Genomic DNA, 15405 nt, shown 5'->3' on the forward strand with positions numbered 1-15405 from the left:
ACCCCTGAGCCATCTCTCCAGCACCTCCCCCCCCAATTTTTTTTGAGACAGGGTCTCTCTATGTTATCTGGACTGTCTTAGAACTCGTTATGTAGATCAGGCTGACTTCAAAATCAGAGATCTGCCTGCCTCTGCCTTCCAAGCGCTAGAACTGAAAGTATGCTCCATCATGTTAGTCCAAAATCAACCAACCAACCAAAAAAAGTCAAGAAATGATTTTGCCTATCTTGTAGAGACTGCATGTTGCCTATCATAATTCAAATCCATTCCTCTATTTGTCACATATAAGCTTTGTTGAGAAAGCCATACATCCCACCCCTAGTTGATGTAGCTACATCTTCCCTAAGGATCCCTCACAATGGAGTATAAGTCACACACCCTGGGCTGGAGAGATGGCTCAGCGGTCAAGAGCACTGACTGCACCAGGCGCCTTTAATCCCAGCACTTGGGAGGCAGAGGCAGGTGGATTTCTGAGTTCGAGGCCAGCCTGGTCTACAGAGTGAGTTCCAGGACAGCCAGAGGGAAACCCTGTCTCGAAATACCAAAAAAAAAAAAAAAAAAAAAAAAAAAAAAAAGGTCATGAGTTCAATTCCCAGCAACCACATGGTGGCTCACCATGTGTAATTGGATCTAGTGCCCTCTTTTGGTGTGTCTGAAGACAGTGACAGTATATTCATATATACATAAAATATAAATATATAAACCTTTTTAAAAAAAAAAGTCACACATCCCATATGGCAAACTTCTTCCCACAGTGAGTGAGACCTTTTCCAGACATGTACAGATATGGATATCCCTTGCCTGTAGTTCATCAGCTTCTGGACCTACGTCCTGAGGGCTCTTTCTGACTGACCACTGCAACTGTCCTGTGGCAAGGAGGGGGCTTCCTGGTCAGTGCAAGCATGCACAGGTGGGAAGGGTCCAAAAACAAACATTTTCCATGGCAGGAGTCCTCAACCAGTCACAGACTGGGAGTTCATGGCGTTTCCTCTCCCCGTCCCTTGGAGGACCAGGCATGTTCCGGCCTCCTAGATCTCCAGTTGCCCCAGCAGAGCTTCCCAGCTTCTTTTCCCTTTACCAACTCTCTTTTCTTCCTGTCACACTAGCTCAGTCCCTATAGATGCGTCCTGAATTACCTCCGAATCCCCTAGAATTTGGACGTTTGCTTCAGATTTGGTTTCTCATAAAGCCAAATCCATGACGGCTTCCCACTGTTGTACTGGCTTCGGCTAGCATGTGTTTGCAACATCCGAGGACATGGCTGAGTGACAGGAGAGAAACCTGGGTCCCTGAGAAGCCACATAATTAACTGGGCATCTTTGTTACAGAGTTGTCTGATTTTTTTTTTTTTTTTAACTTGAGCTGGGTGGTGGTGAGGGCACTCACCTTTATTCCTAATGCTAAGGAGGCAGAGACAGAAGGATCTTTGTGAGTTCAAGGCCAGCATAGTCTGCTCAGATGTTCAATGATAGAGGATAGTGCATGGTTCATGGCTGTAAACCTAGCTGCTTGGGAGACTCAGGCAGAAGGATAACAAATTTATGAGCACATAGCAAGATCCCATCTCAATTTATAAAAAATACAGAAAAGATGGAGAAGAAGATGAGAGAGTCATTTCTTGAGCACTGTACCTGATCATTTTGAAACTGGAACTTTTTAAAAATGTTGTATGTATGGGGGCGGGTGTATAGGAGCCGTAGTGTACAATACTTATGAATGTTCAAGGAAAACTTGTAGGAGTCAGTTCTCTACTACGTGGGTTGTTGAGGGTAAAGTGTGGTGTCTGGTCATCTCAGAAATCCCGAGCTTTCAGGTTTTGAGCCCCTGACTCCAACAGGGAGGCTTCCTGCCAGGTCTTAGTCATGAAGGTAGTGTACAAACCATTGCTGATGCCGTTTAGGCTGGGTTCCTGTCATCTGCAACCGTGCAAACTGTTTAATAAAAAAACTAGGCCGAGGAGAACATCGCCTTAGTCACAGTACCTATGTGACACCAGATGCAGCCAGCTACACACTTCCAGCTGGGGCAGCTCATTTTTGTCTCCACCAGCTGTGTAACTGGGGGAAAACAAGACTTGGAGACTGCTGCAAGAGCTATAAACGAACACATCCATGTCAGCAGTTTGTCTTCTGAAGTCAGGGTAGAGCCTGCAATGATGGCGGCACCCTGCCAGTCCCAAGTTCAGCCCTTCTACCACTGCTGCCTTGACCACAGGTGGTTAACTGCAGCTCTGAGCTTGTATTCCACTTACCTGGTGCTTCAGGACAGGTGGGACAGACACCCGGAGGATCTGCAGATGGCCAGGATCTGAGCATCGTCAGGATCAGGAGGGGTGATGCTGGTCAAAGGTACTCTGACTCTTATGCCTTTCTCTGTGGGGTCCCAGTCGAACCTGAAACCTTTTCTCCGCTTTGAAGGAAGAATGAGGGGAAAAAGGTATTTTGACCAGATTTGAAAGTCTCTGCACCGACTCAGAGAGACAGGGATGCTGCCCCCTGGGGTGTTTTACAGGTGTTCCAAATGACACCTGTACAGTGAGGGGTGCCCAGGTTCCTGCCTGACACATCGCTAGTACACAGAGCTTCCTCCCTCTCTCCCAGAAGCAAAACCTTGGTTGGAAGAGAAACGGTAACGCGTCTCAAGTGTCCGGCCCTAGGCATAAGATCTGGTTCAGAGTAAGGAGAGAGGGGAAGAAGGCAGAACTGAGAGAAGAGGAAATGAAGAGAGGGGGCTAGAAAGGGAAAGATGGAGAGAACAGAGAGGAAACAAGACAATGGCCAGCCATTCAAAATTTCCCCTAGACCAAGGAGCCCAGCCAGGACTCCCTGAGATAAGACAAGACAGGCCTAGGCAGTGAAAGCCAAGAAAAGCCCACCAGTTCCCAGTCAATTTAGCCAGCAGCACACAGCTTGTGTCAAGGCTTTCTTGGCTCAGGGCCTTCCCAGTGGAGGCTCTAGGCTCTTCCTCCTGTCCAGCAGTCATGCAAGTACCACAGAAACCACCTTCTCGCCCACTCAACTTTTCCCTGTTGTGCCCAAAGGTAGACTTGACTGTTAATCTCTCCCACATCAAGGAATGGAGCTCCAGTGAGGAGAGAGGAGAGGCTATTGTTCAAGGTCGCTGCATTCCCAGTCCAATGCCCCAAAGACCTGTCTGCTGCCCAGCCTCCCAGCAGAGCTGCCTCAACAGGTGGCCGTCATGCCTGGGCTAGCTTCTCTTGTCACAGGCTTCACCTAGGGCCAGCCTCCAGGGAGGAAGCAGAGCCCTTCACCCAGCAAGTTCTAGCTCGTGAAGCCAAAAACCACAGGAACCCCAGGGACACCAAGAGAAGAGAGCAATGAGTTCTCAAGGCTGTGCCCCAAGGCGTATCTAACATTGAGCCTCAGTGCTGGGTTTATCTCACCAATCAGCCATTTGCTCTACCCACCTGACAAGATTTGCCTCCTCAAATCCTGTCTACCAAGACAGAACCATCAACCTCCCTTCAAGTAATTGAGTCCAGTGTCACGTCACACAAGCCCTCAAGAGTAGAGCCAAAACTAATGCTATCTTGTTTTGGGACTGCAGAGTTGGCTTGGCTCAGTGGTTGGGGGAACTGACTGCTCTTCCAAAGGACCAGGGTTCAAATCCCAGCACCTGCATAGCAGCTCACCACTGTCTGTAACTCCAAGATCTGATAGTCTCACATAGACATACATGCAGGCAAAACACCAATGCATACAAAATAAAGGGAAATAGCCAGGCGTGGTGGCGCACGCCTTTAATCCCAGCATTGGGAAGCAGAGGCAGGCGGATTTCTGAGTTCAAGGCCAGCCTGGTCTACAGAGTGAGTTCCAGGACAGTCAGGGCTACATAGAGAAACCCTGTCTCGAAAAACCAAACATAAATAAATAAATAAATAACCCAAATAAATAAATAAATAAATGAAAAACCAAAATAAATAAATAAATAAATAAATAAATAAATAAAAATAAAATAAAGGGAAATAAATAAAAAGTTTGAAAAGAGAAGTTTCACACGAACATTTCATTTATTAAAATAATTTCTGTAAACTCTTTCAGAATAATATACATTTTCCTTGCTTGGGAAGCATTTCAAGGCACCATAAGATGACGGTCTCTTTAAGAACACCTCTCTCTCTATTCATATGTGAAAATTCTACTAGGAAAAAAAAAAACACACGTAACAGACACAAAGACAGACAGACAGACAGACAGACACACACACACATACACAAACCCGTATGTGACCTCAGCCACTAAGAAACAATACACAGGACCTGTTGTGGCAGAATGACTGACAACTTTGGAGTGATTCTTACTGTTGATGTACCAAAAGAAAAGAGAGGTGGACAAAATACTTGTCACTATAAAAAGAGCAGAGGGGCAAGCCTCAGGCCAAAAGTCCGAGTAAATGTGGCGCTGGCATCTCTCCTCCGCTTTTCCTCGCTCTTCACTTTTTTTCCTCCTCTTCACTCAGGGTGGAATTCTCCTGAAGTGGGGATGTCAGCTTGTTCTGCATAAGGGCCGCCAACTTTTTGGAAGTCTTTTTGAGAAATGTGCTCCCTGGATGGGCACTGTTCACATGCAGATACAGGTCCTCCTGGGTGGGGCCCGTGTAGCCACAATCCTCACACACATAGAGTTTGTCCCGACGCTGCTTGTAGGCATACTGCTGCTGTACCCCATGGATCTTCTTCAGGTGGGACTCCAAGGAACATCGCTGGGTGAAGGCCTTGTTACACACCTCACATTTGTAGGGGCGGATGCCTGCAAAGACGAGGGGCAGATGGTCACCAGCTGGTCAGAGCCAAGCCCAAGCTTCCTTCTGATGAAGCTATAAAAGTCTCCCTTGACTAAGATCTTTGCTGATGTGGGGAGAATGAGGCCAGAACCATCTACTAGGGTTCTGGCTGCTAGCTGGACAAACCTAACACACGTGGGCGCCAGTGAGCCAGAACCCACCACTTGGCTCTGGGAGAGAGATTAACTCGCTTTCATCTGACTTAATGGTATCATCTTTTATCGCCCGGGTCAACACTGTTTTCAATTTATGTACTGTCAGTTTCTGGGGAATCAGACTCTGAGACAAAGATCCTAGAGTAAGTTTATTGCAGAGGCAGTCTCAGGAAGCAAGGTTTAGGCAACGAAGGACAGAAGCAGGGAAGGGAGGAAAGCAGAGAGCAGGGAATACTACCTCAGCCTCTGTGCTGGGCATCATGGGAGGCAGTGCAAAGCTCACTCACACTGTGCTAAGCACTGCAGAGAAGAGGTGAAATGAAGGGCCAGGTAAATGTGCTTGCTTTACATAGACCAGAACTGTATATGCTCAGTCCCCAGAACTTCTATTTACAAAGCCCGGCATGGACGTCGTGGCTGCCAGGTCCCAAAACACTTCACTTGATTAATGTTAAAACTGTGACCTTTACAAGTCTTAATACAACAATAGCATCGTGAAAGGGAAAAAAAAATCTGAAACATTTCCCATTTGCTCAGAACTATGTTTGTAGTCATGCGGAGTAATTCATTTACAGTAACACATGCCTTTAATCCCAGCACACAGAGGCAGAGGCAAATAGATCTCTGTGATTTCAAAGCCAGCCTGGGTTACACCACGAAACAGCTACAGTGTATTAAGCCGGAGCTGAGCAGGGCTGAGCCGGGCGGAGCCAGAACAAGCAGAGGTCCTGAGTTCAATTCCCAGCAGCGACATGATGGCTCACAGCCATCTGTACAGCTACAGTGTACTCATACACATAAAATAAATAAAATAAATCTTTAGGAATAAAAAAAGGCCGGGCAGTGGTGATGCACACCTTTAATCCCAGCACTTAGGAGGCAGAGGCAGGTGGATTTCTTTTTTTTAAGATTTATTTATTTATTTTATGTGAGTACACTGTAGCTGTCTTCAGACACTCCAGAAGAGGGCGTCAGATCTCATTACAGATGGTTGTGAGCCACCATGTGGTTGCTGGGATTTGAGCTCAGGACCTTTGGAAGAGCAGTCAGTGCTCTTTCCTGCTGAGCCATCTCCCCAGCCCAGGCAGGCGGATTTCTGAGTTCAAAGCCAGCCTGGTCTACAGAGTGAGTTCCAGGACAGCCAGGGCTACACGGAGAAACCCTGTCTCAAAAAAACAAAAAACTGGCTCCCATTGGTCCTCTGACCTCCAAACTCACACATGGCATGCATAGGCAGACATCCACACACATACTTTATACCTATGTGCACTAAATAAATGTTGAGGGGGGGGAAGAGAAAGCACAGAGTGATGTCAAGAGGACACTTGACATCACTGGCCTATCTCTTCCTACCACATGCTTGCGATCACACATGCACACACACACATGACTGTGTATTTATTTATTTATTTATTTATTTATTTATTTATTTATTATAAGTACACTGTAGCTGTTTTCAGACCACCAGGAGAGGGTGTCAGATTTCATTATGGGTGGTTGTGAGCCACCATGTGGTTGCTGGGATTTGAACTCATGATCTTTGGAAGAGCAGTCGGTGCCCTTACCCGCTGAGCCATCTCAACAGCCCATCACTTTGTTTTTTAAATGAAATGTAGGCAGTGATATTCTGTCATCCCAGTTAGAGTGTGTGAGCCACCTGGGCTACCTGGTATAGGGAGAGTCATCACAAGGGGCTGGGGGATATTTAAATTTAAATTTAAATTTAAAGTCAGGTTCAGAAGCCCATGTCTGTTATCCCATCACTTGAGGGAGGTGGAGGCAGAAGGATCAGGAGTCCAAGGCCAACCTGAGTCATGTGACTACATAAGACAGGTCTCAACAATAAATAATACATTTAAAAATAAAACTAAAGGGGGCTGGTGAGATGGCTCAGTGGGTAAGACCATTGACTGCTCTTCCTAAGGTCCTGAGTTCAAATCCCAGCAACCACATGGTGGCTCACAACCATCCTTAATGAGATCTGATGCTTTCTTCTGGAGCGCCTGAAGACAGCAACCATGTACTTACATATACTAAATAAATAAAAAAATTAAAAAACAAACCTAAACTAAAAAGGCCCCTCTCTCATTCATACATGTCTCTTCCCCTAGTCCAGTCATCAAAGAGTTTCTTGGGATTGTTTACAATTTATACAAAATTATGAATACACGTTTATAGGTGCATATTATTAAGTATGCTTTAAAATGTATTTAATTGCTCTGGACATGGTCTGAAGAAGGACTTCTCAAAATTTCCTTGAAAGCCTCTACTCTGCAGCCAAGACTAATAAGCAAGTAAATTTATAAACTCTTACCTATTTTCTTTAGACCAGGCTAGGGCTGCGCTTAGTCTGAGGTAAGAAAGGTATTCGGGGCACCAATCACCAGAAAGAACGTTTTAAGCCAGCGAGGCAATGCAAGCAGCTAATGCTAGGCATTTGGGAGGCCGACTTAAAAAGACTGCCACAAGTCCGAAGCCAGTCTGAGCCACAGTGAGATGCTGTGTCAAAACCACGAGAAAGCAGAATCCCAGTTCTGAATCCAGGGCAGAGCTGGAATTTGTACTTTTTTTTTTTTTTTCCCAAGACAGGGTTTCTCTGTTTGGCCCTGGCTGTCCTGGAACTCACTCTGTAGACCAGGCTGGCCTCGAACTCAGAAATCCACCTGCTTCTGCCTCCCAAATGCTAGGATTGAAGGCGTGCGCCACCACTGCCCGGCTTGTACTTAGTTATAGAGATAGGTCTTAACCTTGTCATTCTGGATGGCTTGGAACTTGCCTCGAACTCACAGAGATCCATCTATCTGCCTCTCCCTCCTAAATACTGGAACTAAAGACATGAATCACACTTGGCCTTCACTGAGACCTTTTTAAAAAGTGCTGGAGAGTTAGCTCAGCAGCTAAGAGAACTGGTTGCTCATCCAGGTTCTGTTTCCACCATCCATACACACAGGAGATCTGATGCCTTCTCCTGGCCTCCATGAGCACCAGACCTATAGTGTATACCACAGACACACATTCAGACAAAACACCCATACACACAAATGGATGGTCTTTCCATCCATGCATAAGACTTACTTTGATCCTAGACACACTAACGCTATTATCTACTTCCTTTCTTCAGAAAGTTTTGAAACTTACAGGATTTTTCTTTCTCTTTAAGCTTTTAATTTGTTCTTTGTGAATTGTATATCGCTCACTCTAATCCCACTCACCTCCCAGTCTCTTTGTGTCCACCCTCTGCCCTTGTGCCCCACCCCCAACCCCCAAAAAAGAAAAGATAGAAAAACAAAACATCTTGCCACAGAGGCTGTAGTGTCCCAATGTGCCCCTCGATAAACGCTCTTTCCACACATCTCTACTTTCAGTGTTCATTGCAATGAGTCAGTGGTCTGGCCGTGGTCTCTGGCTTCTGCTACACTATCAATACTGGATCCTCACCAGGACTCCTCTTGGTTATCCTGTTGTTGCCCTGTGTCATGGAGATCCTGCAGCGTTGGATCTGCAGGACCAGACCCTTCATGTGTTCTAGCAGTTCATAGATGAAATAGGTCTTGGGGGTATCTAAGCTGGTCAGCTCTTCAGCTCTCCTGCGCCTGCACCACCAAGGCAAGCTCTCTAGCACTGCCCCCCCCCCCAAGCTCACCCAATGCCAAAGCTGGCAAGGGGTAGGGCCAGCTCTTCCTCATGCCCTTGGGATAGCTCCTCTTTGCCTTTACCTCCAGAGCCAATTCTACTGTGCTGCCACGTGAGGCGTAGGGCCTGCTCTCCTGAGTTCTGCAGGCATCAAGGGGCGAGGAGGGGGGAAGGCATTTCCCCCTCACCCACCCCACGGCAAATGAGGAGCAGAGTTAGCTCTTCTGCACTCACTCACTCCCTTGGGGCCCACTCACCCGCACTGTCCCCCTTCCTCTTCTCTAATGGTCCACTTTCTACTTAAAACAACAACAAAAAACTAGGTTCTACATGAGGCACAAACTATATGTCTTAGTCACTTGTCTTACTTAAAATGAGGTGACATAATTTCATTTTTTATGGCTGTATGATACTCCACTGCATATATACATATCCAAGAAATGAACGCTTCCGGCTCTTGACATAGAGCTTCCTATTTATTCCTGGGGTGACCCAGAGACCAGCACAGCCTAGCCTGTGAAGAACCATATCAGCTTCCCTGCAGTATTTGATGCATAGTCTGCACATATCTTCTATGGGCAGAGCACCCAGCACTTCTGAGAAGGTTAGGAGATTTCAGTGGCCCTGCATCACCTGGCCAGTAAAGAAAGAGGCTGACTACGAGGCTTTTTTTCTACGAGGATATAGTATAGGCGCCTAGTCTGGTCTTGAGGCTGGGCGCTTCGTGATATAGACACAGAAGGAGACAGACCATAAAAGCTCTAGTTACAACACTTCTAACTTATAAACCTGCTCCCTGCCCCAGTGTTCCTGCTTCCTCTTCTGACTATAATCTCACTCCTGGCAGACAGATGCTTTGTCAAAAAAGCTCCTTCCTGGGCTTGAATGAATAAGCTCCAGTCTCCAGGAGCTCCTGGGCTTGAATGAATAAGCTCCGGTCTCCCGGAGCTCCTGTTTTCCACACCTTCAAAGGAAGGGAGGTAGACTTGTATAAAGAGGACCTAAGCCCCACCCACAACACCGAGGCCACACCCATCATCTCCTTCTCCAGCAAAAACCAATCTTGTCCTAGTCAAAAGAGCAGGTTGGTTGGGAACCCAAAGCACCATCTGCTACCAGATATAAATTAGCTACTGACACCTACCTGGGTTCCAAAGTCCAAGGCCACTGGAAAACCGGGCACTGCACATCTGCCACTCATTAACAGAGTCTGTGGTCAATCTGTTAACCCTCGCTACGGCTCAATCGTCTCACCCACAAAATGCAGATAGTTCTCACACCCAGGAGGGCTGCTCTGAGGATTAACTGAGCTATCACAGGCACAAGAGCTGGCAAACACTAAGTACTCGGGGCATTAGGATCTCAGTGTTTAGAAGCCAGCTCAATACAATGGAAGCGCGCCATGCAGGAGTCAGCTGCCTGCCGGATTGTATTCCTACTTAGTATTTATCTTTCAACTACACCTTTTGTTATGAATTCTGTATTTCACAACAAAAAAGGATTTTTTCTTTTTAAAATGTGGTCCTTAGGAGGCTGACAGAGTCCTCCCTCACTGCCTGCTCTTTTGAATTCTCTACCCTAGGCCTTTATTACCTAGTTCATTCATATATACATATATACATGCATGCATACATACATACACATATACATACATTCATATATACATGTGACTGTATAAATATATACATATACATGTACATATACATACACATATATATTTTTTGGAGTGTTGTCAACAAATACTTTTGAGTTTTTCATTCTTTTTGTGTGTTTGTTTGTTTACTCCTAACACTAAGCTGAGTTTCAAATCCCACATCTCCAGGTAAATTCCCCACTTCTGGAATTCTGTTTGCTTTCCTTCCTCTGGGTCAAATGTTCCATTCCTGACTTTGGAACAATTGTGAACTCCAACAGGAAGCTTTGACAGTGGCCTCCTGGCGAGAGAAGACACTGAGGGCAGGCAGGCTCTAGGATGGCAAACAGGCAATGCCTGTAACCCCCAGAATGTCTCTGCCCTTTGGCCTAATAAGTTCACTTGTGGGAGGTTACATCAGAGATAGATATGCAAGAAAAATCATGGTGGTCAGAATTAAATAAAACAGACAGGGGGGCGGGGGGACAACCTGAATGGAAGCAAGTACTTCTGGGAACTAGGAAAGGACTGTGCCTCTGTGATGGGAATTGTCATGATTTCGTAGTACACGGTCAACGAGGAAAAGTACTAAGGTACGTCCACAATGCGGACACCGAGCAAGCCAAGGTCTCCTTCCCGTGAGAGCAGCCATGTGCCTTGGAAGCTTCCAGGACAAAAAAACAAAGAACAAATGGCAACTCACTTTCAGAAGTGAACTGGGGCTGTAAAAGAAACTTGGGTTGGTTTTTTTTTTTAAATCTCATTTTTCATCGTGCCCCCTGCCATGCAAATACACTATTTTTTTTTTAAGGTAAAAACAAATATATAAGTTAAAATCTAAATAAAACCACGGACGAGGCAATGCCGCAGGTGAGCTGGGCTGCTGGGGGAGTGTGTGTGGGGGGTGGATTCCATGCTTCTTCAGCTAGCAGCCCTGCCTTAAACTTCTGATCTGCATTTTTCCCAATCCAGACAATCTTTCTCCTTAGGCCCCAAACAAAGACACCATTGTCCTTTCCGCTTTAGTCAGGCTGGGGTTTGTTTGCCTTCTGGTCTCTCTCAATATAGCCCCTGATGGAAGATAAGGTAGGAAAGCCCCCTGTCCTGTAGACAGCCCCTCCCTAACCCTCACCTCAAATTGGAATTCCTCGGGCTCTCTCTGTGGAACGCACTCCAAAGGAAAGCCATGAGCCTTCTTTACCTCAACCAGAGGCATAAGGTTGGGTTTTTTTTTTTTTAAATGTTTTTCTGTAGCCCAGGCTGGGCTCAAACTAACTCACCGTGTAGCTGAGCCTAACCTCAAATGTCCTGCTTCCAATTCTCAAGCGATGGAACTACAGGAGAGGACCTCCACACTGGTTGTATATGGTACTAGAGATCAAATTAATCAACTTGCACTTCTTAGGTAAGCCACTAGCAACTGAGCTACACCCCAGACCCTGTGGGTGGGTCAACCACACCTAGTTTTTCCCATGGGTTTTTAGGATCAAATATGGGTCCTTAGGCTCAAACCACAGGCCCTTACTATTTGAGCCAGCCTTTTCATTCATTCATTCATTCATTCATTCATTTATTATGAGTACACACCAGAAGAGGGCACTGGATCCCATTACAGACGGCTGTAAGCCACCATGTGGTTGCTGGGAATTGAACTCAGGGCATCTAGAAGAGCAGTCAGTGCTTTTAACCTCTGAGCCATCTCCCTCATTTTTATTTTTATTTAAAGATGTATTTATTTTTAGTCAGGCAGCATGGTGGCAATCTCAGCACTTGGGAGTTTGGGGCTAGTCTGGCCTACCTACTAAGTTCTAGGTCAGCCAGAGTTACATGGTGAGACCTTGCCTCAAAAACAAACAAACAAAAAAAAACTCACAAAAAACATGTTTATTTTTATTTTATCTGTATGAGCCTATGCGGATGTATGTAGACCATGTGAGTGCAGTGCCTGCAGAAGCCAGAAGGTGGCATCAAATCCCCTACAGGAGTTACAGGTGATGGTACATTCCCATGTGGGTGCTAGTAACTGAACCCAGGTCCTCTGCAAGAAAAGCCAAGTGATCAGGCTGACCTTGAACTTCAGTAATCCTCCTGCCTCAGCCTCTGTGTGCTGGGATTAGAGGCATGAGCCACCACACCTTCAGAGCTGTGAGTCATCTTTCCAGGCCTTACCATCTTTTGGTCTTATTAGCCATTATGGTAGTTGACACTTACTATAGTTTTTTATATCATCCAAAATCTTCCACAGCATAAGCATTTATTTTACCAAACAGGAAAACAAAATGCTGTCAATGAATGCTGTATCTCAAGAATGAGGTTGGCATCTTTGGGGCATCAAAATGTGCAATTGCGCACGCCCAGCAAAACTCCCAGGTGCTGCTGGTGTGGTTGGTGAGGACATTCAGTGTGGAGTCCAATATGTGTGAGGGTAGGTTAGTATCTTTCTTTTATAATTTCCCTACCGCATTCACCCTTCCCTTTTCCAAACGTTCCAGCTACCTGCTGCCACACCCCTTAGACCTAGCGCAGGCCTCGACCTGGTCAGTATTTTTCACTCAAACACACAGATCTCTCTCCCCACCAAAAAAAAAAAAATCATTTCTGCCAATAGGCAGCCACTCTTAGTCAGTAACCCTAACTGGCCTAAGTAAAAAAGCCCAAATCCGGGCTGGCGAGATGGCTCAGCAGGTAAGAGCACTGACTGCTCTTCCAAAGGTCCTGAGTTCGGATCCCAGCAACCACATGGTGGCTCACAACCATCCGTAATGAGATCGGATGCCCTCTTCTGGTGTGTCTGAAGACAGCTACAGTGTATTATGCCCGAGCTAGTGGGACTGGAGCGAGCGGGCTGGAGCAAGGAGAGGTCTTGAGTTCAATTCCCAGCAGCTACATGATGGCTCACAGCCATCTGTACAGCTACAGTGTACTCATATAAATAAAATAAATCTTTTTTTTTTTTTTAAAAAAAAAGCCCAAACCCAAAAGAATGTTCTGTAAGCACAGATCCATGGTGTTTTTCTCAGGCTGTGAACTGAACATACATGTTTTGGTTTTCTTGGATGCTCAAGTGCTCGATGTGGGTAAGTCTGGCCTCTGTGACCCTGTCCCTGACACTAGAGAAAGATCTCTATAAAGTCTATGGAAGGTACTGTTGGCTCCACACCCAGACACACTTCTTAGGCTAATGCACCGCCCCAGAGCACATGTAGGCTGGCAGGTTCCAGCTCCTAGGCATCCCCTTCTCCTAGGACTGGGCACTAGCAACTAATTTTCCCAATGACAGGGAGTGAAGACTATCTTCAACTATGGCTGACTGAAATGGGTATAGAAAGGTTCCCCACCCCCAAACTGTGGACAGCACTGAAGGAGAACCCTAAACCCCAGTTGCCTTCAAGGCTTGACAAGTTCCCCTCAGGAACACTCCTCCTTAAGTCATCCTAAAAAGGAACTGCTTCCGGTCCGCAGGGCCCAAGACTGGTTAGAACAGAAACTCATTTACAGACTGTTTTCCTTGTTGTTGTGAATGACGGCTTGTTTGGTTTCGTGTATTTGTGGTGTGCGGGGGTGTTTGCTGCTTGTCTAGAAATCACTGTTTAGCCCAGGCTGTCCTGGAACTCACAATCCTTCAGGCTTCTCCTCCCTAGTGATTATAGGCATGTTCCACCACGACCAGCGACTGATACATTTAAAAAATGCTATGGGGCTTTTCCTCGGCACCACTTGGTTTATTCAAATATTTAGTGAGCTATCATCTGGATCACACCCTTGCCCCCTAGCCTGGACCACACCCTTGCCTAGACACACACACACACACACACACACACACACACAGAAACAGGATAGGGACAAAGAATCCTGTGGTTACTTTTTTCTTGGTGAAGTCATACCCAAAAACAGATCCCTAATCTTTTCTTTCATCTGTTTGGATATTAATGTAAGACATTTTCAGGCTCTGGTTTCCCTGAGTCCTTTTCAAGAATTTTTCTTTGAATTTTGAGTCTCTAATTAGATGCCCTCCGCAGTTGCCGGGATGCAAAGAGATGCTGTTGGTGGTATGGAAGAAAGGCAAAATTAGCCTGATCGTCCATCCATCCGTCTTTGCTGAATTTACCAACACTGCTAACACTCTTCTCTAATGGCAGTCCCTAGGATTCTAGCCAGGTTTTAAAATGCTAAGTAAGGCTTGGTCTTTTTGGACTCTATGCAAACACATCCCTCACCCAGCTGTCTCCTGTATTTGTGTTGAGTGTCTGTATCTTTGTTTCCGACCTAAATACAACACTTAGAATAGTCAGCAGTCAAATCCTAATGTTCACAGCTCTACCAAAGGCAAAGACCAAGTTCCCACTAAAGTCTAGGATGGTCTTTTGGAGCCACTGAGGTTGGGACTCATGAACAGACACATCAAAGACCTCTCAAAAGTTTTCTGTCTTATAATCACATCTATGGTAAAGACCAGGAGACCATCGTAGGCCTGACCTCCTCCTCTAGCCCCTAGCCCATGGCCTGCCCAGGGCAGTGACTCTTCAGGATTGTCACCAGATAAGATAAACGTAGCCCCCAGCTTCTCTTTATGACCCAGTAATCTTTGGAGGCACACCTCCACTAGCACAGGAGTATGGGCATGGAGATGGGTTCAAGCCATTCCCACAGTGCATATGGTTCATTACTTTGAAAGCAAAAGTTATCATTAAAACTCTAAAAATGTCTAGCCATCAATTTCAACAATTACAGTGTTGTCCAATAGAAATTAAGGGACAAACTACTCTAAAATTTAGAAATTTCCAGAAGGAGCCAGGTTCAGTGGCAATGTTCCCACAATTCCAGCACACTTCCAGGCTAAAGCAGAAGGTGGAGTTCAAGGCCAAACTAGACTACAGGAGATTCTGTCTCAAAACACAAGTAAACAAATAAACAGAAACAGATGACATTCTTCGAAACAGGGTCTCACTGAATTTCCCTGGATGGCTTAGATGTAGACCAGGTTGTCTAGAACTCACTGAGATCCTCCTGCCTCTGCACCCTGAGTGCTGGAACTTAAAGAGATTATCTTCAATGATACATTTTAAACTTCATTTAAACATTACCAGTTTAAAGTGGAACCTACATTAAAATTTGAGATTTTTTTTTTCAGTAAGTCTTTCAAATCTAGTCTTTTTCGAGACAGGGTTTCTCTGTATAGCC

General features: G+C 45.7%; 1 protein-coding gene across 2 annotated transcripts in view; it reads right to left on the reverse strand.

Annotated features, from left to right (window-relative positions):
- Window positions 1–4011: 4011 nt before the first annotated feature.
- Window positions 4012–15405, reverse strand: part of Ovol2 (ovo like zinc finger 2) — a 26542-nt gene continuing 15148 nt past the window's right edge. For both annotated transcript variants that reach the window (XM_031372100.1, XM_031372101.1), the window contains exon 4: window positions 4012–4769. In XM_031372100.1, coding sequence (XP_031227960.1) covers window positions 4453–4769 — 317 coding nt within the window. In that variant the 3' untranslated portion in view covers window positions 4012–4452. The remainder of the gene's footprint in view (window positions 4770–15405) is intronic.

This window comes from Mastomys coucha, unplaced genomic scaffold (genome assembly GCF_008632895.1).
Source record: "Mastomys coucha isolate ucsf_1 unplaced genomic scaffold, UCSF_Mcou_1 pScaffold15, whole genome shotgun sequence".
NCBI classification, from domain to species: domain Eukaryota; kingdom Metazoa; phylum Chordata; class Mammalia; order Rodentia; family Muridae; genus Mastomys; species Mastomys coucha.